This window comes from Crinia signifera, chromosome 1, assembly GCF_055691185.1.
Source record: "Crinia signifera chromosome 1, ASM5569118v1, whole genome shotgun sequence".
NCBI lineage: Eukaryota > Metazoa > Chordata > Amphibia > Anura > Myobatrachidae > Crinia > Crinia signifera.
In genome coordinates, this window is record NC_139217.1 from 370,460,555 (window position 1) to 370,488,361 (window position 27,807).

General features: G+C 43.2%; 1 protein-coding gene across 15 annotated transcripts in view; it reads left to right on the forward strand.

Annotated features, from left to right (window-relative positions):
• The window catches only part of NCOR2 (nuclear receptor corepressor 2), a 351,963-nt gene that overhangs the window by 86,577 nt on the left and 237,579 nt on the right, over positions 1 to 27,807 (forward strand). For all 15 annotated transcript variants that reach the window (XM_083150819.1, XM_083150847.1, XM_083150856.1 and 12 more), the window contains exon 2: positions 3,133 to 3,327. In XM_083150819.1, coding sequence (XP_083006945.1) covers positions 3,223 to 3,327 — 105 coding nt within the window. In that variant the 5' untranslated portion in view covers positions 3,133 to 3,222. The remainder of the gene's footprint in view (positions 1 to 3,132; positions 3,328 to 27,807) is intronic.

Sequence of the window (27,807 nt, forward strand, 5' to 3'; positions counted from 1 at the left end):
CAGCAGTTATTAATTGTATGCCCTAGTTCAGTGATGGCTGACCTTGACACTCCAGCTGTTGTTGAACTACAGTACACATGCCTGCAAAAGTTTTAGCATGGCCAAGTAGTAAAACTGATGCAGGGCATGTTGGGATGTGTAGTTCAACAACAGCTAGTGTGTCAAGGTTAGCCATCACTGCCCTAGTTCATTTTCTGAACCATAGTAGTGCCCTAGTTTACTTGATGCATACCATGTAGGAGGGGCAGGCGGGTCAGTAAATGGGGGAGTGGCCTCACAATTGTTGTGCAGATCAGGGTTTGTAGACACATGTTCACATCATCCTGGGTCCTGCCCCAGCTATTCACTTGCCAATTTAACAACATTGTTTTATTTGTGACTGCCCTGTAGTTTTGTATTTGGGTTTAGTGAGTTTTGTCACTGTTGTGATTTATTCTTTCGAATCTGTAACTGTTCTTTTACAGTATAAAATTAGTAATATCACTCTATGGTTTCTATTTCTAAAGTCTTTCCCCAAAACTACCCTGGTAGCAATACCCAACAATGGGAGACTAACAAAACTGCATAGGCTTAGGCTTTACTGGACACCGAGCTTAATTCAGACTTGATCTCAGGGCAAATTTTTTCTCAAAATTGACAAGCCTAATTGCACTGCAGGTGGGGCAGATGTAACGGGATGCAGTTAAAATCCCGGCGGTCGGGATCCCGGCGTTCAGAATCCCGACGCCGGAATCCCGACTGCCGAAATGCCGACACATTCTCCCTCCTGGGGTGTCCACGACACCCCTGGAGGGAGAATAAATTAGTGTGCCGGGCGTAGCGAGGCACCGGGCCCGCTGCGTGGCGAGCGCAGCGAGCCCGCAAGGGGGGGCCATCCACGTCCCCCCCTTGTCGGCATTTCGGCTGTCGGGATTCTGAACGCCGGGATCCCGACCGCCGGGATTCAATACTGAATCCGATGTATCATGTGCAGAGAGAGTTACATTTGGGTGGGGTGTGTTCAAACTGAAATCTAAATTGCAATGAATAAATAAAGCAGCCAGTATATACCTTTCATAGAAACACCCTATCAAATCTAACTCTCTGCACATGTTACATCTGCCTCACCTGCAGTGCAGCATGGTTTTGCTCATTATGAGAACAAATTTGTCCTGTGATCAGGTCTGAATTAGGCCCACTCTCCAAACCAAATCTATGTGCAATCCTCTGTGTTAGGTTGGGGGTGATGTTGCTCACCAAAGTCTAAAAATGTAATTAAACTAGAGGTATTGCTTGTTAAAGTTGCCGCCTGCATCTGTTATCAACAGATAAAACCATTTATCAGCATCACTTGATCTGCGGTTCAGGCCGAGAACTTCTCTTTCCCAGTCTTGGTTTCGTACCCCAGCTTCTACTTACAGTATACCAGCTTTCGGGGCAGGTCTGAACTGCTCACAGAAAGGAAGCTGTGACAAATGTAGTGTTGTGGGTTGACCAGGAAAGGCTGAATATATGTACAGTATATACACATAGCACATGGAAGCAATGGGGATAAAAGTTACATGACTCTGTCTACAAGATCCACCTAAATATCTAACTCCTGAGGGAAAACTGCACAATGCATCTATATAACATACCTGTAGCACCACAAGCCATGGAGTATGCACACAAATAGATGTATTATCTTTCCTGCCAGTATATATGTCCGGTACTGCATGTTTTGTTTGTACTCGCTGAAAATTTCTCCCAAATATCACGGTTTACTGCTTTCCATTACTAGATCTGTATGCAAAGTGTTGCTGCATAAAGCAAATGAGCAGTAATCTTGCTTCTATAACCTGTTTTATAAACTATAATCTTAGAAGCTTAGAGGGAACACTGTATATTTTGTGTGTGTGTGTGTGTGTGTGTGTGTGTGTGTATGTATTCAGTGAAAAAACAATGTATTTATGAGTTGAATAAACAATTGTGATTTTACAAATGTGTATGTCTGGTGAATGTGTAGAGCACACTTCTATAAGTAACCAAGTGCCTCCACCCCAACAGTGCGACAAAAGGTCACACTCTCTCTTTTTGAGAGAGAGAGATAACTTGTTTACACTTTGTTTTTTTGTTTTTAATCTGCACATTTTAATTAACCTTTGGAGCTGATCTAGTCCCTTTCTGCTAATGTTCTAAGACCGAGGTGGCCAAACCTGTCCTGGAGATCTACCAACAATTTGTGGTGCACAGGTGCAGTCATTACGAACTGTCACCTTCACTGCGATGGAAACATTCCTAACGGACACATTCTACAAATCCACAGGTGGTTTGGAAAACATGAACTGTTGGCAGGGTTCAAGATCTGATTTGGCCACCCCTGTTCTAGGATTATAAGCAAGTTGTGCACTTTTTGAAATCCAAGGATGTTTTAAAAGTGGATAGACATTGTGGGTAATGTAATAGGTGCATGTTATTAAAGGTGCAGAGTTTTCCAGTGATTTAGCTGCAGGATTTAACATTTGTATTTATCATTTTTCTTCATTTCTTTTTTTTTAAGCAAAAACAAAGATCTTTTTTTGCCAGTGTAAATATTGGAGCTTTTTAATTAGCGGCCAAATCACTTTTAATACCTTGCACCACCTTATTACATCCCCCTGTTGGGTTTCATCATCCAACTCCTTGCTGTCCATATCTGATTTAAGTAGGTTCTTAATGCTATATAGAAAATGATATACTGTACTGTAGTAAAATGTGTGAATGTTTCAGGAAGCTACAGTCCTATTCAAGTTCTGGTACTTGTTTAGTTTCATGGCGGCCGATCTATCCGATGTGATTTTTTTTACCTGTTCATAACCCCACTATCCACTACGCATGGAGTTGATTTTATATAATGTGGCGAGCCACCGAGCCCGAATCGTGACGAGCGGACGCGGATTACTGCGCTCGCCACACTATATAAAATCAACTCCATGCGTAGTGGATAGTGGGGTTATGGGGTTATGAACAGGTAAATAATTGCATCAGATTGGCCGATATTGCATCCGATATATCGGCCGCCGTGAAACTAAACAAGTACCCATGTTCTTTCCCACCCCAATGTCAAGTGTTTTTTTTTTTTTTACTTTAGCAGTCTGTATTTTACAAAAGCTTTCTTTCTTTCTCCCCCCTCAGATATCCAATGATGTGACTAAAGGCTGATTGGTACTGTGATCCCGTGGTCTCTCATCTCTGGATTAAGAAAGTTCACGACTGTAATTCAGAATGTCTGGATCTACTCAGCCAGCCACCCAAAGCAGGAGGGCTGCAGAAGCCCGTTACACTCCACATGCTATACCATATCCAATACAGTTGCCACGTACGCACACGGTAAGAAACACAATACTTTATTAACATAAGTCTAGATTCAGTTAAGCGCTATTATAATTGTAACATTAGAATATTGGGTTATGAATTACAGTGCAAAGCTACATTTGCCAAATTGGGGTTACTAACTGCTGTAAACACTGAGGATGATTTAGATTTGGGAGTTAAACTACTAAGTGCAAAATTTGCACCTGGAAGGGACACTTCAATGGAGTTGGGTATATTAACCTGAAAAACCTTATTTAACTTTGTTAGGCAAGGGAAGCCAACATTAGAGCTGTCTCAGGTGCGGATTTAGGGGTCCGGCCTCCCCTAGGCACCAATTTTTTGTCCGCCATCCCTTTTAGGCGTGTGGCTTTGCCCCAGTACACTGCCACACACAGCACTGCATCACTGTGTCCCCAGCATACACATATATATATATATATATATATATATATAAATACTAATACAGATCACTATACCCTCACATGCTGTAGAGCAGCGGTTCTCAAACTGTGGGTCCTGACCTTCTCAGCATGGGGTCTCGACTCCATGTGGCTAGTCATCAGGCCGATTACTTTTCTAATCTCAGTCAGTGATTCAAGTCTGAGAAATCTGTTTGTGTCTTTTAATTTAGACTCCTCCCATTATTTTGTGCCTCCACAATGCTGCCATGTATGTGCTGTCTGATGACTACACACGTGATGTGATTACCTTCTGCAGTAACTTGCTAGGGTCCCGTAATTATTTGTATTGTCCGATGGGGTCGCAAAGCAAAATAGTTTGAGGACCCCTGCTGTAGTTGACTTCCCCAGGCATCGGGCAGACGGGTCTTTAAATCTCCTACCTGAGACTGCCACAAGCCCCCCTTGGAATATCAGGCGGCAGAGTAACCAATTCTTCCAGGTGCCCTTTAGGTCAGGAATCTCTCCTGGGGACCCAGGAATGGCCAGGCGTTCCTGCCTCTGACACTGCTGCCCCCCCCACGCCTCAAGATGAGCCGGCCGCATCATCCCCGCCACAGCCATGGACTTGCCGGACCTCTATTATGTTCTATATTCATCCGCAATGACCAGGTTACTTCTGGTAAAATGCTGATTCATATGAGATCAAATACGTGGTCCTAACCCTGGGATATATTTATAGCTGCATATGTAGGGGTACTGCATACTCAAACCTTATGTGTACAATTTGTATACTGTATAATGCGTAATGCGAATGCTCAGCAAATATATGCAAAGTGTTCTTGAAACGGCAAGGGCCCCATAGCAACTGCACCCTCTGTAGTTTCACCACTGGCTTCTGCTTGGAATAGGTGCCGCCATTAGGCCTGTGCCTCTTGGGTCTAGTGACAAATTCTGCCCTGAGCTGGCTGATAAGTGTACAGCATCCGGTGTTTGTAACCGTCATGGTATACCTTTTGCATTTTCACCCCTTTCCGTGCAACATGGTTTAATCTATCTCTTTAACCAAAACCTGTTTCTCCATTTAGGGCAGTGAGAATCTAATGCAGCAGCTAACAGAAATGCATTTATTTTTATCATACATGCAGAAGCCATATTAATGAAAATGGAGCCTATCGCTTTACTCAGAACAGTTAAACCACTTTGCACTTTTTTCCTCGGTGATGCTACGGTTTCCTGTTTAACTTACAGGCAGTGTTCTTTGTGATTGCTAGGTGTATATAGTACATTAAGTGAGCATATACACTCTACAGCAGGCTTTCCCAACCACAGTCAAGGCACACCAACAGTGCAGGTTTTAGTGATATCCAAGCTTCAGCACAGATGGTTTAATCAGAATCACTCAGGTACTAATTAAGTCACCTGTGCTCAAGTCTGGATATCTACAAAACCTGCACTGTTGGTTTGCCTTGAGGACCGTGGTTGGGAAAGCCTGCTCTACAGTAAGTAGCTCATCATTTTATAAGATAACCATGTACAGAGTACCTTGCTTAAATAGCCTAAAGACTGTGCTGGGACTAGAGTTTGGCTTATTTTGTCTCCAAGGGACACTGGAGAGTCTTTACAGTGGGGTATAGATGGGTGATCAGCGGAACCGGCACTTTATATTTAGAAGCCGGTGACTTGCTCCTCTCCCTCTATGCCCCTCACCAAGTCCAGTTTAGAAAAGTGCCCATGAGAGCCGGACATTTCAGAGTTTTCTTCTTTATTTTGAACTTTATTTACTTTACTACAACAACAACAAGAGGCAGTCTGATTGCACCAAGGTAGCTGCTGGGTGGACCCCTTCCCACCTTATAAGGTCGGTATGTAGGTCCCCAGCTGCAGGGACAACTTTTCCAGGGTAAGCTCCATGCAGCTGCGCCCTGCTCTCGCTGGCTCCCTCCGCAGCCTGCCACCTCGGGAGAGCATGGCCAAAGAAGGGTATATACAATCCGGGCTCCCAACTCACACGTCTGTCTGTCTCTGTGTGTGTCTCTCTCTCTCTCTCTCTCTCTCTCTCTCTCTCTCTCTCTCTCTCTCTCTCTCTCTCTCTCTCTCTCTCTCTCTCTCTCTCAGATCATGGACTGTGTATTTTGTCTGTGTTTTCTTTGTGAAAGGGCTGAGAATAACAGGCAGATGTGCTGCATCCAAGGGTTATCAGAAGCTCTCTTTATGCAAGTGTTGCAAAACAAAGTTTACATAGAACCCTGGTGAGGTTTACTTTTACTGTGATAATACTGATGAAACCTCTTACCCTCCAGCATTAGCCTGCCGGGGTGTCTGCATTTTCTGGGGTAATGTCTGATTTATCCTCCTGAGCCAGTAGCAGCTTGGCAGGATAGAGAAGAGAATAGAACGCAAGCCCCAGCACTTGCCCCATCAGTGCTGGTTTGGGCTCAGGTTCTGGCTAAGTTGGTGAAGTCGGTCCTGAGGAAGCGTTCTGAGCGAAGCGTACACTGACCGATCAAACACACTCAGTGTGTTTTAAATCCCCTCTTCCCCTCCCCACTTACAATGTTATGAAATTTATTTGTACCGCTGCGCAACCCAGGTCACTGGTTACTTCCGTGACCAAGACGCGAGTCTGGCGCCAGACTCAGCGTCATCTGAGCAAGGCGGGTGAACGAGGCAAGTGCACGCCTGCACACCTCTGATACAGTTCACCAACGCTCAGGACATAGGAGACGGAGCAGTCTCAGGGGCTGTTAGCTGCGCCAGACGGAACTATCCGGTCTGGATGCATATACTAACCTGAGCTTCACAAGCCGGTCCCTGTGATTGACACAAATTGATGCAAACGAGTTGATTAACCAGTCTCTGTGATAGATACAATGTATGCATACGAGAGAGCACTTATATGTATCAAATCATAAGATATCAAACTGTGCATCGCAGGTCCTCTGTCTCACCAAGAGCATTTATTCTCTTGTGGTTGCATACCGTGCAAAAACACATCTACATACAGGGTAGAGGAGAATTGGGGTCACACTGAGTCAAGGGAAACATCTTCCCCTTTTTTAATAAATGTTGTCATTTTTTGTATGTGTGGTTTTATTTCGCTAATTATATTTTATACAAATTTAATAAACGTTATGTATTAAGAGTCTCACTTTATTTTTTGGTGCACCAGCAAAAGGCATTCTTCCTGTCTGTTCTACTCTAAGTTGGTGAAGGGTCTAATTTCTGCTATGGGTGTGCTCTGCTTGAAAAAAACCTGCTGTGTCTCAACAAGTTTCAAAGAAGCATCAGTTCCCTGCAGTGTTAGACTTGTATTCCTCAAACGATGATATGCTTCTACTAGAAGAGGGTGAATTTACCCAGAAGTCGAATGAGGAACTTCCTACAGAAGAATCAGATACTCCTTCACTGGGCATTGATGCTCTCATCTTGGCTGCACGTCAAATGATGCTAGTCCCAGATTCCGATCCGTGGCCTTTTCAACCTTCTTTCTTTGGTTGGAAACAAAGATGGTCTGTCACATTACCAGTTTCTTAGGAACTGAAAGAACACTTGGCTTTGACCTGGGCCCCCCCCAGACAACATTTTAGATTCCAAAAAGTATTTTTTCCTTGTATCCTTTTCCGCCAGGAAACAGGTGGAAGGGGGAGACTCCACCTATGGTGGATCTGTCCATTTCTCGACTAATAAAACATTTCTCCCGGTTCATGGGGCTACCTCCTTTAAGGAACCGTCTGACCGTAATTTGGAAAACCCTGAAGTCCATCTAAATGGCATCAGGGTCACACTGGTTAGATATTGGGTGAATAAGGCTATTGAAACCTGGGCGAAACAAATATAATCGGGTCTCCAGAAGGGCCTTGTTAAAGAGGAGTTGGTCACATTAGAGAATCACCTATATATATGGGTGATGCTTCCTGTGATGTGTCCATGCCTAACTCCCATATCTCCGAATGGCGATGTCGGCTCGTAGAGCATTGTCGCTTTGTCTGATTTTAGAATCCTAGAGGGCCATGGAGGCTATCCCATTTATGGGAGATGCTCTGTTTGGCACATAGCTTAACAAAGATTTGCGCCCAGTAGCCAGTGAGATACAATTGACCTTCAATATACAACTCCTGCTCCACTAAGATCCTTTTAGAAGGCATCCAAAAGGGCGGGCCTGTAAATTCAGAGGACATGCCCACGGTGCCTCCTTCTCCACTGCACGTGGGGCCAGAGGCAATGGTCGGCCAGCTACTGCTCCCCTCTCATCTGAGGGTCTCCAGAGTGGGAGCGCATCTCAAAGATTTCAAGAATGTTTGGTCAAAAACTTGAGTCAGTGATCTGGTTGCAAGAGTCCTGGTCCTGATTCCATCAAACCATTCAATCAGACTAGATCTGCTCCAACACTGGCCATTTGTCTATCCCAACTTGCGGTGGCTACATTTGTACATTTGATGGCCTTGCAGTTGAGAGGGCATTGTTATGAAAATGAGGGATTCCGACAGTAGTGATTGCTTTGTGCTGGTAAAGATTAACCTCAAAGCACTTCTATAGGATTTGGAAAGCTTATGTGGTTTAGAGGGAATGATGTCCGCTCCTTGCCATATCTTTTCAGCTCGGACAACTTCTGCGAGTTCTTCAGCCTGGCTTGGAGGCGGGGTTCTGTGGAAGTGCAGCATTCTTCCAACACCTTTTGTCTTCTACTCCAGAAATTCTAACTTTTTTTAGTGAGTTCTTCGTATTGAGCCTCCATTTATACTGCCTCCATGGGATATCAACTGAAATCCTCCTTGTTGGAACATTTAGAGACCACAGATCTCAAGTACCTATCTTGGACAGTCAATCTCCTTGCCGCGGCTTTGGCAAAAAGGAGATCTGAGTTGGGTGCTCTGTTGTGTCGCTCTCTAATTTTTCATGAAGACCGCGCAGTTGTGCGTTTGCAAAAGATATCAAATCTATAAAGAGAAGAGTCTTAATTTGGCCATTCCATTTTTCAGGGTTCACAGTGTACTATCGTCCATAATGGGAGCTCTGGGTTGTCCCCACTGTAAAGACTATCCAGTGTTCCCTATGGATAAAAGAGAACTGGATTATGGTACCTAAGGATAAATCTTTTACTCAGTTTCCATAAGGGACATTGGTCGTCCACCCTGTGCTGTTCTTTTCCTGCAGTTTATTGTGTGTGTCTGTTTCGATTACAGTTTAACTGCCTTGGTTTGGGTGGCTTGTTAAGGTTTCCTTATTCTTATAATTTGTTTCACCTCCTTTTCTGCAGTTTGTGTTTTTCGTCTCTCCATTTCTTAACTGGTCTGGGGGAGGAACCAGTCACACACAAACTTAGTGCCATCTCCGCTGATCACCCATCTATACTATACCGCCCTGTAACGACTTTTAAGTGTCCCATATGGAATTAAAGAAAGGAACTTATCGGAAAGTACCAAATTCCAGTTGTCTGTAAGGTTATGGTATATAAAGGGTTAACAGTGTGTAGGTGGACTGGGACGAAAGGTAGGCACAAAAATAGGCATGAAAAGTTTGAAATGAAACCCCAAATTAGGGTACTGCTCCCTTTGCCATGCTTTGGGCACTGTAGTTTCCACATAAATGGTAAAGTATGAAAACTGTCGACTTTTAAAATCTCTTTATTTATTTTGGTTTGTTGACATTGTTGCGGCCACCGCTTATGCTACGGAACTTATGTACTGTAACGCCACCACCCTGTCACCTTTTAGTAGTTGTGTACCGAGCCCGAAGTGTGGCGATGGGATGATGGAAATCCTTACGTAGTGGTTAATTATTGACTAACATAACTGGCGTAGCAGTGGCTGCAAAAATGAGGAAGTACCATTTTAAATAAAATATATGAGTAATCCAATTAGTCACTATTTAAACAGAAACTACAAGAAATCTAGTTTACAAAAACAATATACCAGAAACCCACAATAGTGTATATAAATATACACGGTAGCGTTCTCTCCACCGCCGCTCAAAGGGAGAAGATTCTATGCATTCCTTCTGGGGGATGAAAAGTATTTATATACGTTATGGCAACATACTGCAAAATAAAACCAAAATGGCTTAATTTAGTCTGGGCAACCTTCTATTAAAATCAGAGTACCATGGGTCCCATGTGATGTGGAATTTGGGTACAGTGTCATTAAGGATGGCAGTTATGCATTCCATTGAGGCCAAGGGCCTGTTCAGATCTTATCACTGGGCTGTGAATCTTTGGAACCCAGCAATCAGGTAAACGCCGTCCTGCCAGTATGGATCCCCGCCCCTGTGTATGGCTACAAATATGTTCACAGCTGTGCATATTGGGGAAATGCATTCACAATCACTCATCATCTAATGGATTTCCTGCCTGTCCACAGCCACCGAGTAAGTTTTGACTATCTTAGTGCTGCGAAGGCTGTGGGAAGATCAGGACTGCTGTTGATGTCCGCGTCCCTCCCTCCCAATGGAAGGGCACCGCATGCATTTTTTTGTGCACTCCCAGAAAACGCTGGTGTGCCTCCCACTACTTTGGCCGACTGTCAGTAAAGTTGCAAAATGCCAGCGATGACCATATATCGCTTGCTACGTTCGCACAGATGACTTGTGTATGTGCACTACGAACCATGCGCATATGCGGTCGTTCTATAATCGGCAGGGCTGCAAAATCGCATTTCTTCTAATGGGTCTGAATCAGGCCCCAAGGATCAAATTTTATTCATTAGGGCCAACAATGATGAGGAATCGACATGCTTCCAGTAAGCAATTTAAAGCTTTGATGCATTGTAAATATGGCCACAAATTTTGTTTTGAAAGAGATCGATTAAGGTTTACTTGGGGCGGGAATACACCAATTGCCCTAGTTAATACAGAGAGAGTTCACCGGCCAAATATGTAGGTATCGCAGGGTAATCTCACCAATATGTAGATAAGAGGCCATATGACCACATTGTCACCAACAACAACCTGAAGACCCCAGGAAGATCTGTTGCTATTTTATAGGAACCATGTACCATTGTGAGTATTCTGTAATATTAGTATTGATGGAGGATTTAGCCGTCTAATATCTTCATTTCGACTTTTCTTATGTTATCATGTGGTGTTGACCTAGAGTTAAGGGCCCCATACATCAGCAATCACAATTTATGGATTTCCAGATACAGGGATTTTTTGGCCAGATAAATGGATTTTACAATCTATCTGACTTTGCCCACACATTACAGATTTATTTCAGTGATCGGCAGATTTTTCCATCTAAAGATTACATCTTCATATCTGGAAATTGCCCAATCTATTGTCATTTCAGCTGTTCATAATGTAAATAGATGAAGAAGACGAATTGGGAATGCCCACACATATAAAAAAGATCTGCAGATAATACCAGATTATTAAACATGTTTAAAAACCTGATTAAGCAATCGATTGGCGATTTTGATTGGGATTGCCAAAGGGGGAGCCCACACATCTAAAATTAATTGTGGCAATCATCTCCATATCTGAAAATTGTCACAATTAATTGCTGATGTATGGGGCCCTTTAGACCCTGTCAACCTATGGACCAGATAACATCTGTACTTTGTTCAGAATCATTGCTATGAAAATCTGTCTCTGGCACGATAACAGCACCAGACCTTATAAATAGATGTTGCAGACACAATACACCTGTGTTTTATCTACCCAAATCCTTTTTAATGTTTGAGGGCCCTACAAGTTCACTACAGTTTCTTTTGTACGTTTGGGAAAACGGTTGTTTGATGATGTTTGTTTAAGATAGTGTATTTTCTATGCCAAAAGATAAGGATAAAGCTTCAAAGTGTCTTTGTTTCTGTGCCACATCTGAACTTCCCTTAAATAGACACTAGCACATACAGTAGTATTAAATGTAATGTGTCAGGCTAAAATAGACCGTGAGCATTTGTTGGCACTTCAAACCTCAGAAGTGTGTTGCAGAATCCGGTGGAAACTGGAAGCATTAATAAGAGCAAACCTAATAAAACTGGTACACCTTGGTCTGCAACACCACAAAGTCCAGCATTCTAAAAATGCATTTTATTATGCAGAAAAATGCTTGAACCAGAAATAAAGTGCCCGTATGCTGTCCAGCACTTCAGTGGGTCCTGAATCTCGCAAGTCATGTGCGGGAACGCGCTACTCTAACTGAAGGTCTTTACAAAATTTAATAATACAAATTAATAATAATAAAAAAGGATGACTACAAAATAATTTTGGAACAATTTTGGTGATAAATTCCAAATGCACTGTTGCATAAGACCCAGCATGTTGGTAAACTGTTTTGCATAAGCAAATTTAAAAATATAATGTATAATGAAGATTTCCTTGGAGAGCAGGTGTGTTTTTCACTTTGTATTCTCTGGGTGCTTACAGACACCTAATGACACATGGGTTTTCTGTCACATGATTGCTAAAAATATAAATGCAGCACAGGCCTCTGATCTGTTTAGATGTTCTTGCTCTGAGGGGAAATGGTTTTTTTTTTTTGTATATTTTGGTTTCTTGTTTCTGGCCCACCACAGACTGTTTAATAGAGAACACAACTATGATCAAAACAATGGGATTTCAAATCCCCTCACCCTCTCATTTTGTTATTCAAGCCAACACTTTTCAGAAATTGTTACTTATAATGTATAGATTTCATGTGATTGATAGGAAAAATACAGTTCACTGGTTTCTCTTAAAGCAAATTGCATACAATAACACTGCTGCCACACCTCTTAGTTGGTGTGTGCTGGTCACTCACCATGGTCTAGGCCAGGGGTCCTCAATCTTTTTAAACAGGGGGCCAGTTAACTGTCCCTCAGACCGTTGGAGGGCCGGACTATAGTAAAAACAAAAACTATGAACAAATTCCTATGCACACTGCATATATCTTATTATCTGCCTGTACAGGGTGTTTACATGCTTGTATCCCAAGGGTTAAATGCTCATTGCATTCCCAGCAGAAACGGCACTGCTGCCTCCTTCAGTCTCCCACCCCAGCGCTTGCTCATGTCTAGGATCACAAGCGGTGGCCGGGAGCTGCGTGTACCATCTCTAGTTAGTTACACAGCTCCCTGCGGCAGCTGCAGACCTTTCTGCCTCACCTGCCCAGAGCACGGAGGAATACACGCCAGCACATACTACCAGCCTGGCGCTGTTCTGCCAAGGCTACCCAGGCCAGCAGCCAGTGGCCACCGGAAAACATGAGGGAGGGGTTGCGCCGATGCACTGAGGAAGTGGTGTGCATTTTTTTTTTATGTGGCCGCGCACCATTCCTCGACTTCTATATATCAGCGCATATTCGTGTGTGTGTGTGTGTGTGGGGGGGGGGGGGGGGGGGTCAGGGAGCAGGGAGCTTTCTCCCTTCTTACCTCCTGCTGCAGCCCACCAGACATACAGCCCAGCGTCGGGGCTGCTTGGCCGCGGAGCCTAGTGTATGGCAGGAACGGAAACAGGAGCTGTTTCCCTGCCTCCTGCTGCAGCCCGACACATTGCACGTAGGTGGGCAGACCTGCGCATGGATGGGAGAAAAAGGTCCATGGGAGGAGCTGCATGCAGTCGGGCATGTGCGCAGCCCTCCCGTGGCCATCTTTTTGGTGGAATAAAAACGGGCAGCGGCTGTGTTTGTATTTAAAGGCACAGGAAGTCATATAAATTTCCTCAGCGGGCCGCATGTGGCCCGTGGGCCGTAGTTTGAGGAACCCTGGTCTAGGCCCTAGGTGGTAGCTGGCAAAGGCCAGGACTTGGAGACCCTGTCTTAACCCAGATCAGTCGGGCAACCAGTTTGTGTTTGGCGCACTCCTGTAGTCACAGGATACCAAGGCAATCGCCTTGAAGGCAAAATGTTTCTTGCTCAAACTGTCTTAAAAAGACTGTTCCCAGTCCTCTTTATCCTAATTCAACACACAATACCACCAGGGATAGGTCTTCCCTGTTCCTTCCAAGTCAATTTAAGTGGTGTCTTGCTTGCCCGATGCTTACTCACATTTAACAATGTACCCAATAGACAGAGACAAGTTGTGACTTCACTGTGGCCTAGTCCACCTGTGGTGAAGGCCACAGCCCCAGGTGCCAGCATGTTTGGAGTTGGGGAGAAGTTCCCTCCAAAACAGACTTCCAGGATTCTGCTGAGGGACCCAGCTCACCATCTGTATCTTGAATCCGAGCTTCAAGATGGACATACCAGATCTCCCGGAAGGGTTTCCTGCCCACCAAGTGGAAGCCTTCTGTGTTCACAGATTATGCCCTAGCACGAGGTTTAACTTCTTTCTGTGCTGTGACCACCATCAACCACAATATTTTATATCATGTGTTATTTTTAATATTTTTCCCCTTTAAATTATCATTTATTCTTAACAACTCCCTGCATGTTCTAGTTTCATGTTTTTTAGTTATTTTTTCACATGCAACATGCCTAAGACTGAGCTTACTCTCTTGCCACATCCTTCTTTTCCTTACCTACTTCTTACTGTTGCCACAGCATCCTCTCTATAGTCCATTAAATCTGCTATCTCTTGGTCATCCTTGAATCTATCTCTCCTACATCCCCAGATTAGCCCCCAGAACCCTGGAATGGATTCCCTGCAGCCTGCCCACTTCCTAGTGCAATGGCAGAATGGTGTGCTAATACGTGGGATCATGGGTCCATAGAGAGGGGAGGTGCCAACATCACCCAATTCATGCGAATTCCTGCTGCTTCCCCTTACCCACAATTTATTGCATTGTGTTATAATGATATGGTCATCTGCATCTCTTCTCTGCGTTTCTTTTGAAGAGAAATGAAACCTACATTGTTGATTTTTCTCTTCACACATTTATCTTCAACCGTGTCTGTTGACACCAAATAGTTGACATAGACAAAATTTGACATGGAAATGGTCAGCATAAGTTTTTCCCTGATTTTTTTTTTTTTCTGGGGTCAATTTGTAGATTTCATGACGTGGACCCCAAATTAGTGTATCGTTTTGCTAGCTGTGCTTTACCGGTCCCAATCCTATTCCACGAGGATGGTAAAATATCAAATAAAGGGAAAAATATTCCAAATAAAAACTCATGCCATCCTTTTTATGTAAAAAAGGTGAATTTAAGGCGCTTATGAGGAAATTAATAATAATAATATAATATATATAATATAATAAACATAGCGCAGTTACCTACCCCCCTTTTCATCCTTTTTATGTGTTGACCTTCTGTTTGTGTAAAATTTTGTCTGTGATGACCTTGTGCATGTTGACCATATAATGTTGACCCATTACTTGAATGCCCTCAACACCCCCCCCCCCCCCGATTATTCTTTTGACTGCTACCTTGCCTCTGCTCTGCTTTGCATATCCTTCCAATCTCATAGAAAAAAAAAATCGAGCGCAAACAATTATAAATTTGACTTTATAATCAATAACCTTAGATGTTTTTCTTTGTATGCAGCTCCCAGTTGTAATCTGGAACAATTACTAGGTACAACAATAGCAAAAGAAGGAGATAAATATCAGGGAGCGCAAAATAATATAGAAAATAATCCGTAAACAGTTGAGATCTTTCTCCTTCTTTCACTCTCGTAGAAGACTCCACCTATGCTTCTAAAAAGCCATCAAACTGTGTACCACCCTTCATTGTTTAAAAATGCCCCCAGAGAATGCACCGGTTTATTAAAACCCACCAGTCCTCATCACTTGCTTAACTTGTGTTTTGTTCTCTTTTCCCAGTTCACCCACCCAGTTATAACCTCTATTCTATCGTACACCTGGATCTGTATATTCACTATCCTACACGCTCCCTTCTTATAATACCCCTTTAACACTGCACTTCTAACCCGGGTTGGTGCTGGGTCGATCCGGGTCGAGGTACAGTGTGAAAGCACCAAAGTGAATAACCTGGGTCGACCAACCTGGAAGTTCATCCCGAAGAGTTAAATTCGGGTCGCCCTGTGTGAAATGGGTGACCCAGGTACAGAGTGACAGGGTCAGACGGAGCTTAGCAATGTGAAAGCAGTATTAGAGCGACTGATCCTTTTTGTCGGCTCTTTCCAGGGAAAATCATCATTGGGCTATTAGCATTCATTTGGTTGTTAAAATATATCCCTCTAAACAATGGTACTGATAATGAAGTAATTTCGACTTTATTATATTTCAAGACACAATTTATAGGCTGTGTACCGTTCATATTCAGTGCACATCAATGAGGTCTTTTGTTTCTCATGCATTAGACAGAGCTACTCCATGCCAGTCAGGTGATTGTCCAATCTCATCAATATCCACTTATAGCTCCTTAACATAAAAAAATTATAATCACAAACCTTGCTCCATAGCGCAGTATATAAGCATACCAAATTGGACTATTTTTTTTCTAAATACATATGGCCAATGAACAAATTACTTAAATATTGTGACCTAAAAACAATAAATTAACTGAACTTAAAACCCCAGACCTTTTTGGTTCACATAGAGTTCAGTGCTTCCATTTGACAGTGTAATTAATAATTAATGAAGTCATATTTATCACAAAACACAATTAAATCCAGATGTATACACAAACAAAACGAAGTACAATTTAAGCACAAACATTCTTTTTCCTCTAAGATATAAATTGAGAGTATGCTAAATGCCGTGGGATACATCCAACATCCATTAAATAATGCAGGTAGACTGCAGCAGCCACAATTAGTTTGTGTACAAATGGTTGGATGGACCAGATATTGGTATATTTGGAAGAGGTGTATCAAGCCTTGGAGATGGATAAAGTGGTGGAGTGCAACCATAAACTAGTAGTCCATAAGGCCACCATAAACTAGTCCGACTTGTCCTCAGTAATAGTCAGACCAAATTCACCTTAAGCTCCCCTGGCAGCTCCCCAGGAGGCTAGTTTTTCAATTTGGCACTTTTTGGCCATGTTTGACATTTTGCCAATTTTTACATGCAATAAATCGCATGTGATTTATCGCATATGAAAATCCGGGGAAGCTGCCGCGTCGGCAGGGTGCAGGAGAGCCAGGCATCGTGACAGGGTAGGCAGCGTCAGGTGCCAGGCAGCTGACAGGTGTGGGGGAAGCAGTAGTCAACTCCCCCCCCCCCCCTAAGACTGGTCAGCCAATGATTAGCTGAGAGCGCTCTCAGCCAATCGGTGGCCTCCCATCTGGGCGGCTGCTGATTGGCTCAGAGAATTCTCTGAGCCAGTCAGCGGCCGGATAGTCTTTTCAAAGAGTTCTTTTAAATTTTGCAGCTGCTTCTGCCCACCACTCTCTGCTGTCCGCCCATGCCTGCCCCTGCACATAGATGTGTGCCAGTGGTGCTTCACCACTGGCACACAGCAACAGAATCGAATACAATACATTGTGGGTGCTAAATAGCACGCCCGATGAGCTGCTGATGGGTCTGATATGATAGATTTTATGTGCAGGTGGTTCAATCTCCAGGATTTGGCCTGATGCCCACGGGACCGTGCATCGGTTTCCGACGAATGAGGCGGAGAAATCGTCCCAAATCGGATGTGTTTGAGCAGTTTTTTTGGCCCGATCCGTCGGAATCTTGTGAAATCGGCCCAAATAGTACTAGATTATGGGCACCTTTACAAATAGGTTAGAAGATTGGTTGCTATAAGGGGATACAGTCAGGATGAAGGCGATCAGCATAACGACTGCCGTCAGAAGACCATTTCTGGTCAGGACTTTTTTAGTTCAAATTGCATCTAGTTCTCATCGCATTGTGTTTATTTTGCCTAGTGATTCGCACTCCAGTGTAGTCCATATCGCAAGGCAAAATAGTATGTGCAGGCAGGTATTTTTGTAATACATCATATAGTGCAGTGGTAGCCAACTCCAGTCCATGAGAGCTACCAACAGTGCACATTTTCCATACAACCTCGCTGCTGCACAGGTGCACTCATTACTCACAAACACATTTTAAAAGATCCACAGGTGGAGCTAATAACTTCACTTGTGATTCTGTGAGGAGATCTGCAAAACATTAACTGTTGGTAGCTCTCGAGGACTGGAGTTGGCTACCCCAGATATAGTGTCTAGTTCAAATCGCACCCTATGTAGGGAATCACATGCGATATATACTTTACATATTTAAATTGCATATTTTAGCCTTGTCCAAATCTTATGTAGTTCAAAAAGCATAGTGTAGCATTGAAACTTTAAATTGCACAACACACGTTGTATAGCTCAAATCGCACCGAGCACACACCTCACCGTGTGTGGGCACCAACAGACTGCGCGGCAGGAGGGGTAGGTTTGGGCAGTAGGGATTAGCCACTAGCAGTGAGGGCAAGGGTCAGGATGCGGTGTGTGTTTATGGTGGGGGGGGGGGGGGGAAAGTGTTGGGCTACTACAAAGGAGGGTGGGGGGGGTTAGGGTGGCTATGGAGCCCATGTTGTGGTTCTCCATATCAGGATGCTGAGCTCCGTCTTTTTGAACGCATGTATCCTGCTTCAAGCAAGTACAGACGGAGTCGCTGTCATTCAGCTCACCAACGCAGCATTTCTGCCATCCTGGCAGCTGGCATGCTGGCAAACGTGGACGCATATACATCTCACACGGTTACGCATCCATTGCCGCAAATGGCGCACCAAAACCGTATTCCATTTTATGGGCCAGATGTAGGAAGCTTTGAGAGTGATAAATGACCAACCGATGCTCTTGCCTTTTTCCGAAACCAGCCTGTAACATGGCAGCTAGGAGATGATTGGCTGATACTTTATCATTCTCCACTCTATCACTTTTTGAAGCTTAATACATCTTGCCCTATATCTTCAAACCTCTTTCCTTTTGAAATATTAAAACGTATATTACATGCTGAGGCGCCTGCTGCATAATTCCCAGTAATTTATCTGCTACACAAGGTTAGCGGAAAACCCGAACAGTATATTGTATTAATGATTTACTATAAACACCCTAACTGGTTGTTTCACAGCTGCTCTTAAGTATACAGTATGAACTTCCAGTGTTAAATGATTGTAGGTATTAAAGCTATTCTATGGACTGTGCAGTGCTTGGAGTTTTATTTGTAAGGGGACTGTAGTGTGGAGCCTATAGTTTGCTAAAACATAATTATTAATGGCTATATCCTGTCTTTCCCTACTGTCCCTGTCATTACCCTTCCTTTGGAATATTGAGTAGAGCTCAATGATAATTGTAGGACAAAATACTTGATCATGTCTACGTACAGAACAATTGCGAAGTCTTCATTTTTGCCATAATAGATTTCCAGATTAGCGATATCAGACTTGTTTACTGGTAAAGGTAAATTTTATTTCAGGACACAAAGATTTAAGGAAACCCAATTTGAAGCCTCATTTAAAAAAAAAAAAAATATTGTTTAATTTATATTTATCTCAAGTGACTCCTGTAGTTCTGGCAAATCTTATTTACCATTTATTTGGATTAGAAACAAAGGGTGGTTAAAATGTATGACTTCTGTTGATAGTGGTGACCACCTGTCTTTCATGTTGCAGGGGGAGTTTGGTTAGGACAATAATTCTAAAACTTTGTTGGTCTACTGTACCCTACAGCATCAACATTTTTTTCAAGGCACCCCTAGACCAAATGTTTCTTATTGAGACATTTGGAAACGCATATTAAATTAAGTCAATGTATTATTTAATTATTTACAGTTTCGTATATAGCGCAGCATATTCTGTTGGAAACTGTCATAAAACAAACTGGGTAGTAACAGACCGATTATAGAGATAGAAAAACACACTTTGTATCCCCCAGCACCCTGAATGATACCAGTAACAGGATTCTTGGTTACATATATTTGCGCAAATGTATGATTAAGCCCCATTGACAAGGCTTCTCTGTGTATTGGGGGTCCCTAACGTTATCTAAGTGCAGGTTGCGACACCCCAAAAAATCAGCATACACCAGAAAGCCAAGGGCAGCACGCCAGTGAAAAAACTTTTTAGGAAGCTGAAGCTATATACAGAAAGTGAAACAAAAATAATGAAATGTAATTAAAATATGAAAGTGTTAGTGAAGAGATTAGTATGTGCTAAGTGTTAATGGAATGTAATGGTGGTCCACACTAGAGCTATCCACCCCCACCAATCCACATTGGACATTGCAGTGTGTGGCATATTGTGGTATGTGGCATAATGTGTCAGGGGCATTGCAGTGTGTGTGGCATAATGTGTAAAGGGCATTTTTCGATTTATTATGCAGATTTCTTTTTTTTTTCTTTTCAATTTTAGTAGCTCTTCAGGCAGTTTTTTTTTGTCCTGAGTACAGTAGCTCACACCCCAAAAAAGGTTGGAGAGCACGGGTTTAGACAGTGTTATTATGCAGTGTTTGTGAAGAAGCCGTTTCTGATAACAAATGGTTAACATCGTTTGCAAGGTGCCTTTTATCAAGGTTATAAAGAAATTTATATTGAGTTGCCTCCTGGTGCTCTTAGTAATATATTGATTATTGATCCTTCCTAATGAAAGTTTTCACAGGGTATTGATCCGTCTGACTTCTAGGAGTCTTGTGTGCATACATAATAATGAGCTGTGAATATGTCACTAGATATTGTGTAATGTACAAATGTACGTGACGGGAGATTAAGGCTAAGGTACACTTTGATTCCCACATTATTATTTTTTTTAATCCCTCTGACAGCACTGTGAGGATTATTTGTAACTGATATATTTAGGCCACTGAATGCATTAACACCGCAAATCATGGCACCACTGCGGGGGCAACGTCTGCAGTAGCAGCAGCCGATCCATTTGCAGTGATTAATGGAGTCATTTGTGGCTCTTGGGCTACTGGGTGTAGCTTTAATGCATCATTATAATATGTATAGTTATGAATATTTAGTATTGTGTAAGTAGTATATTTTTAGCCCACATTGGGGCAAATGTATTAAGCCTGGTTAAGCGATAGAGTGGAGATAAAGTAAAGGGAGATAATGCATCAGCCAATCAGTTATGTTTGAAAAATGACAGTTGGGAGTTGATTGTCTAGAATTTTATCTCCTTCCACTTTATCTCTTCACCAGGCTTAATACATCTGGCCCATAATTCTTAATTGTAGATTGTTTTGTTGTTGAGGAATTTTGTAGGAGTCTTTAGAAAACCCATAGACAGTATGAGAGAAGTGCTGTGTTAGAGTGAATCATCCTACATAATCTGTAGACTGTGAGTGATCTACAATGGCGATCACCAATGCCAGTATGTACGCATGGTATGCACTCTTCCAGGTTATCTTGTTGCTGAGGAGCATGTATGAGGGGGTGCCTGACGGCCTCAAGACATTCGGAAACGGTCAGTAGAATGATGTTGGAATCCTGACTGGTAAAGCTAGACAGTCGGAATCCAGACTCATAGGGGTCCACGACCCCCATTACGGAAGACTTGAACTTGTGGCGAGTGCAGCAAACCTGCAAGGGTTCCGTCAGAATCCCAACTATCAGGAAGTCATACCACACAGGTATGCAAAGTGCTGTGTGGGGTAAAATGTGCTGGTGACATGTCTGAAGAAATCTGTGGCTATAAACTTGTGGCTTCTTAATGTATCGTCAAAGCGCTCTGGTATTTGATTCAGCTAGTGTGATTATTCTATCTAGATGAGACTTGGGCTCTGGGGTTATTCTAGGTCACTGGATTCTGGAAGAGGAAATAATGGCCTTTATTAACGAGCTGCGTACAATGGGAGATTTGCAGAATGGCATGTGCTTGTAATTAGCACCTGAGCAATTATTGTGCAAAGGTTACTTTTTAATCGCTTTTATGCAAAGCTGGAGGTAATGCATTATTATCTCCCCAATTAGCAATGTATTAGTGTCTGCTGTGTTGCCAATGGTAATAACCTGATTGTTGCTTTATGACAAGGATGTATTATGCTCTAGTAGGATTATAGTTTACTCACTTGCTGCAAAAGAGAAATGAGACGCATGTAAAAAATGAGTTTCAAAGTTTCCCATTAACAGACCCCGAAAGGGTCTCAATACGTCTGCGCTATCATACTTAACGATACTTGCCGTTTGGTTACATGCAGAGAAAAATACCACCGAATAATTCTTAAATATATTACATATTTTTGTTATGTTTTTGAAAGTTTTCCTGAATTATGGTGTACTTCCACATTTCTGGGTTCACTGCTACATTAACCCTTTGAGTGCCAACATGTCGGTGAGAGATGCACAAAATATCAGTTATAAATGCCAGTGTCGCTCACATTTGTTATTCAAATTAAAATAATGTTGTTTAAAAAAATATTATAGTTCTTATAAGCTAAACATTTACATGTCATTATGAAGGATAAAAATGTTTGCTTAGCAATTTTTACACCTATTTTATTAAAATTTCTTGGCACTTGTAGGGTTAATACCGCTTTCACATCGCAAGTGCCAGGTCGCACACCTGCAATTTGCGAGGTGAAGCTCCCACAGTAACCAAGCAATAAGCCGGGTCGCTAACATCATTCGGGGCGGCCGGAGTGGTGGTGCCTCATCAGGGAGCCGGGAGGAGGCAGCTGATGCTGGCGCTTTCCTATAATGTGAACAGGACCCGGGTCGCTCGGCCCGGGTTACCCATTCACACTGCCCAGTAATCCGGGTCTGATCCAGGTAAAACTTTTAACCCGGGTCGGATTGGCGGCAGCGTGAAAGGGGCATTGTCTGTATGTGTGTGCATCAGTGATGGCTCCTGCTATTGGGGTTAAAATCACAACACCAGAGACACAGACAGATAGCACAAGAGCTCGGGTTCTCCCCCCTGTGGGCCTCAATCGCAGGGTATGTGCGCTACCTCCGGAACTCTGGTGCTGAATGTCTGTGTCTCTGACATGCTGTTAACCTCCTCTCACTAGGCTTCTTGAAGCAGCAGAGCAGACACAGCAACAGTCCAACCCTGTGGAGAGTTCAGCATGTAAAAGCTTCCTATTGGAAGCTGCTTCTGCCCATCATACACAGGAAGAGCTGGAAACTCCTCCCCCTCTTGGGCTGCCAGTAAATGGAGCGATGACAGCAATAGCTTGGACCAGGGAGCCATTCTGTGCAAATCGCCAGAGCTACAGTGCTTATGATGCTTGTGCAGCCCAAAAGCAATTCCTCTGCAGTGAGCATGCCCAGACTTCAGTGAGTGATGCAGTTGAAAGAACCTATGCAGTGCACCAGAGAGGTGCATGGAAGTTTATTTTATTTTAATAATATTTGTGTGTAGATCTTTATTAAGAGTATCATTTTGTGTACTTTAAATAATATTAAAGTTATTAAAAGTGTGTATTTTGCTCTGTACCTGTGTTTGTGTGCACGGAGCACATCATTTATTTACAGTAAATGCATACAAACACTGGTACAGAGCAAATCAAACTAATAACCTGCAAATAATTAATGACTGCAACGAGCAGTACCCAGGAAATTGCAGCCCCCCTAGGCTAGTGAGAGGAGGCTGGGGACTGAACGGAAGCACGGGGCGCAGGGAGGAGGAGGAGGCGGCTTGAGCTTGGTTTCAGGTATTTATGCACTGTGTGTACATGGTTTTTCCACTTGTTGTTTGACTTGGCTTGAGAAAGGGGCACAGCCCCGAAACGTTGATACATGTCACATTAAAACCACTTTTTGGGTTTTGTTGAATTTCATGTACGTCTCTGAGTGCCGCCTCACCGTCTCCCCGTATACACGCACCTTCCGTGTTAGGAAGGCACCGGGGCAAGTTATACCCACACATCGTCTAGGAGTGCCGGTTCCTCTGCATCTCTATATATATAGATAGATAGATAGAGATATCTATATCACTTTCAAAGACATACTATATGTGGGATGCACATCCACCAATGAAGTACTGTACAGATATTTTGTTTTTCGCTAGAACAAACTATATTTTTGTTTAGCGTGTACCTTTTTAAAATAAATGTTTTATAAGAAGCAATGTGCATTGTATTTCTAGTGGACTTTGAAGTCACCTTTATGTGCTCGAGTGAATCTTTTAGCATTGTGATCATCTCTATTTTCTCCTCCTCACACTCTCTCGCATTTTGAAGAGGGTCAAGATCTGCATGGCATAACTGTGCTTTCATGGAGCGAACGTTTCCCCCAAGGACATAAATGCAGACAGAGCATGCTGCAGTCATAAAATACCGAAAGCATTTAGGCTGTTAGCTGCACATCCATAATCTATTAATAAGAGGAGAGAAGGGACAGGATGTAACATTGCTAACCTCCCCTGGCTGTCATTGGAATATGTTCTCATTTCCCATTTTAGAGAGATGGAAAGTTCAGAGATGCCAACATTTCGGAACAAATGGACAATTATCCACTTTCATTTACAAGCATTAAAAGAATCCCTGCCCCTATATTTGTACTACCTGCTGTTTGGTAACCTAGTATGAGGTTGGACCTGGTGAAATGGCAAAAGCCATTCCCAGCCATTCTTACTAGACTTACCAGACAGGTGTGGTATGCAGCTCATACAGCCAGAACCCGGCACCCTGACCATACTATCTCTTTGGTATCCGGATGATAGGTCAACAGTCAGTAGGTCTACAGCCAACCATGAATGATGGACAAAAGGTTGACACGCAATAGGTCGACATGAGTTTTCTACACTTTGGGCCTTATTGTAGTTCACTCTTTCTGACAAAATCCTTCTTAGATGGACAAAACCATGTGCACTGCAGGTGGGGCAGATGTAACTTGTGCAGAAAATTAGATTTGGTGCGGTTTTACTTCAAAGTGATATCTATATTGCAGTCTAAAAATAAAGCAGTCAGTATTTACCCTGCACAGAAACAAAATAACTCACCCAAATCTAATTCTCTCTGCACAAGTTACATCTGCCCCACCTGCAGTGCACATGGTTTTGTCCATCTGAGATGGACTTTTTCATGTTCTACAAACCACATGGACTACAATTGAGAATATTAAAGTGTACCAAGCGCAGGGAGGCACCATGCCCAAAATATGTCCAACAAAGCGAGCCATGTGAGTATATGGTCTACACTTAATGAGAGGCCATGTCGATAGATGTCAACACTGACACAAAAAATCCTGTGAAAAAAAGCACGTTGACCGTTTCATGTACTTTATTGCTTGTGTCAACCTTTTCTCCATGTCGCCCTGTTGCCTTTCGACCATTTATGGTCAACCTAGAAACTGTTGACCCTATGATCCACACCCATCCGTTTAAACCTGGACTCATGACTAGGTCAACACCTAGTGTTCGACATACCTTTGGTCAACAATGACAGAAGGTGGACACAAGCTTAATGTAAACATGGTCAACACTCAAAAGGCCGATACAAGATTTTCATTTTTTTTTTTAAGACGGACTTGGATCATATTTTACTAACAAGTGGTCATAGAGTGAGGATATAATAGTGTGCCGAGTGCGAGGGGATACGGTACACGGTACACTCTGTTTATGTCCTTTTGATCCTATGATTTGTGAGTGACTGTTTGAAGCATACATAAATGCATTGTGGCTTCCTCCATAGAAATGTTACATCTGTCGGCAGCACTGCAGCTAGAGCAGGTGTCAGACAATGATATCACAGCATTATAATCTTCACTAGGAGAACTAGGCAGTGAGTCACTTCCTCTACGCTAATGTAGAGTAAGCGCTGAATGCGTACATTTTTTCTTTTTCCTCAAAAAGGCCTGAATGTGAGTATGGAAGCTACTGTCAATGTGAATACAAATTGCTTCTAGAAATGATAGGGGATCTCTCAAATCCTCGTAATAGGGGATATGATTCTAATTAATTGTGGATGTTGCCCATAACAACCAATCTGTTTCCAACAGTTATATATAGTACATAATATAAAACGAGGTAAAAGTCATGGTTGCCATGGGAAACTGCTGCTGCCCACACAGTGGAGAGCGCCAGGAAGAATCTTGTGGTTTCCTCTGAAGTATCTTTAGTGATCTGTTGCCCATAGGCGAGATGGCAATGGCTGAGGGGCCAAGCTTTGCTTGGTGCTTCGTAAATTCAGTAAATAAGACCAGGTTAGTGGGTACCAGAAAAATGGGTGTTTTTGGGGAGATCTCATAAATATTAATTGAGAAATGGGCCCCCAAGAGAGTATATGTGGTATTTTTAGTACTTGGGATATTATCGCTGGTTCAAATTATAATGTTGAAAAATGTTGATAGCTGTAGGTTATTAGATTTGCATTTGCAGCCAAATATCCGTACTATCCAAAAGGGTGCGTGGCTTCAACGGAATGTTGCATTCCTGGGCCACGCTCAGCACTTTGTGAACTGCTGGCATGCCCACAAGCCTCATTTGTAGATGCTGTGCATGTCTGCCTCAAGCTCCCCAAGCATAAAAGCAGCACTCATAGCTTTGATCAACACATGGTACCATGAGCTTATTCTGAATCCAGGGCCGGCGCCACCACTAGGCAAATCTAGGCATTTGCCTAGGGCGCCGGCCACTGGAGGGCGGCATTTTGTGCCGCCCGGGTACCTGTCCTACGGCGCTGTGTATTTAAATCTGGCGGCGGAGGCAGCGGGGGTCCCTGCAGTCCATTAGAAATCACGAGCGCTATCCGCCGGGCTATGCGGAAGCGCTTCTAGTGTGAAAACTCTGGCAGCACGGCGCACGCTGATCTCAGCCAATCAGCGTGCTGCCAGTGTTTTCACACTAGAAGCGCTTCCGCATAGCCCGGCGGATAGCGCTCGTGATTTCTAATGGACTGCAGGGACCCCCGCTGCCTCCGCCGCCAGATTTAAATACACAGCGCCACAGGATAGGTACCCCCCCAGCACCGGGGCGCCCCCACCCCGACTCGCCTGGGGCGCTCCGGTGCCTTGCACCGGCCCTGTCTGAATCCCATGAGTTATTTTTGCACTTATTCCGGTACTTGTTTCGTTTCACGGCGGCCGATAAATCGGATGCGATGTAGGCCGATTCGATGCCATTTTTGACCTGTTCATTACCCCACTATTCATTACGCATGGAGTTGATTTTATATAGTATGGCGAGTGCAGCGAGCCCCGCGGATTACTGCGCTTGCCACACTATATAAAATCAACTCCATGCTTAGTGGATAGTGGGGATATGAACAGGTCAAAAATTGCATCGGATCGGGAGATATATCTGCCGATATCGCATCCGATATATCGGCCGCCGTGATACTAAACAAGTGCCCTTATTCCAAATACCACCACGGTATCCAGCAGCTCCTTATTTGTATAACCCTATAAACGCCCATATCCTTCCATGGGATTTCACAAACACAGAATTTGATGATGCTTCTACTATATTCATCATAAAGTTACATATACATGCTAGTTTGTGTATTGTGTATTTAAATGCAATCGGTAACTGAAATGCATAGGTTTATATCGTTATACTGGTTGAGTATCCCTTATCCGGATAGCCATTATCTGAAATATTTTGGAATGTCGTTATTTTTTGTATGCCCATATGTTACCTGTTCAAAGCCCCCCCCCCCCCCCTCACTATGCTCGCCTGCCCTCTGGTTCAGAGGCACCCCGCTTCCATCTCCTGAGCATTCCCGGTCCCAATTAAGCATTGTGCGCTGGGAGATGCCATGGACACCGGAGGACACATCTTCACAGGTGAGTATAAAATATTGAGAAATCCGGAATAATGGGATAAGAGATCCATCCTGTACTTGCAATAATATTGCTCTAACTGACAAGAAGGTTTAGGGGGCCATACACTAGTGCGATTCCACTGCAATCTGGTCACTTCATCTGATTTCAGCGAGAGATTGGATGAAAAGTGTCAAAATCGCATGCATTTCACATCAGGTCTGATGCGATGGTCACAGGATCACGCATAAAGCATGGGCTGCACTATGGCTTTATCGGAATTGCAGGCAATATGGTGCACAGTGAGTTTTTAGTACCTACAAATACAGGATGTCGCATGTGATTTGTCTCATGACTCACTTGATTGGCATTTCTCTGAAATTCTAAATTATATGGTACATGTGTACGCAGTAAGATAAATGACATGCAATATATCTTATGTGAAATAGCACTTCGGTACAATATCGGACATGCAGGACTCCAGGAAAGCTGCGGGGGAGTTCAAAGGAAATCATATGTGACTTGAAGCCTCAGATAAGTTGCTCAAGTGTATGGGCATCTTTAGCCATACAGCCACACTAAGCACATTTCCCTTTTCTTACTGGTCCATGCATATGTACATCTGTAGCATCTTATGT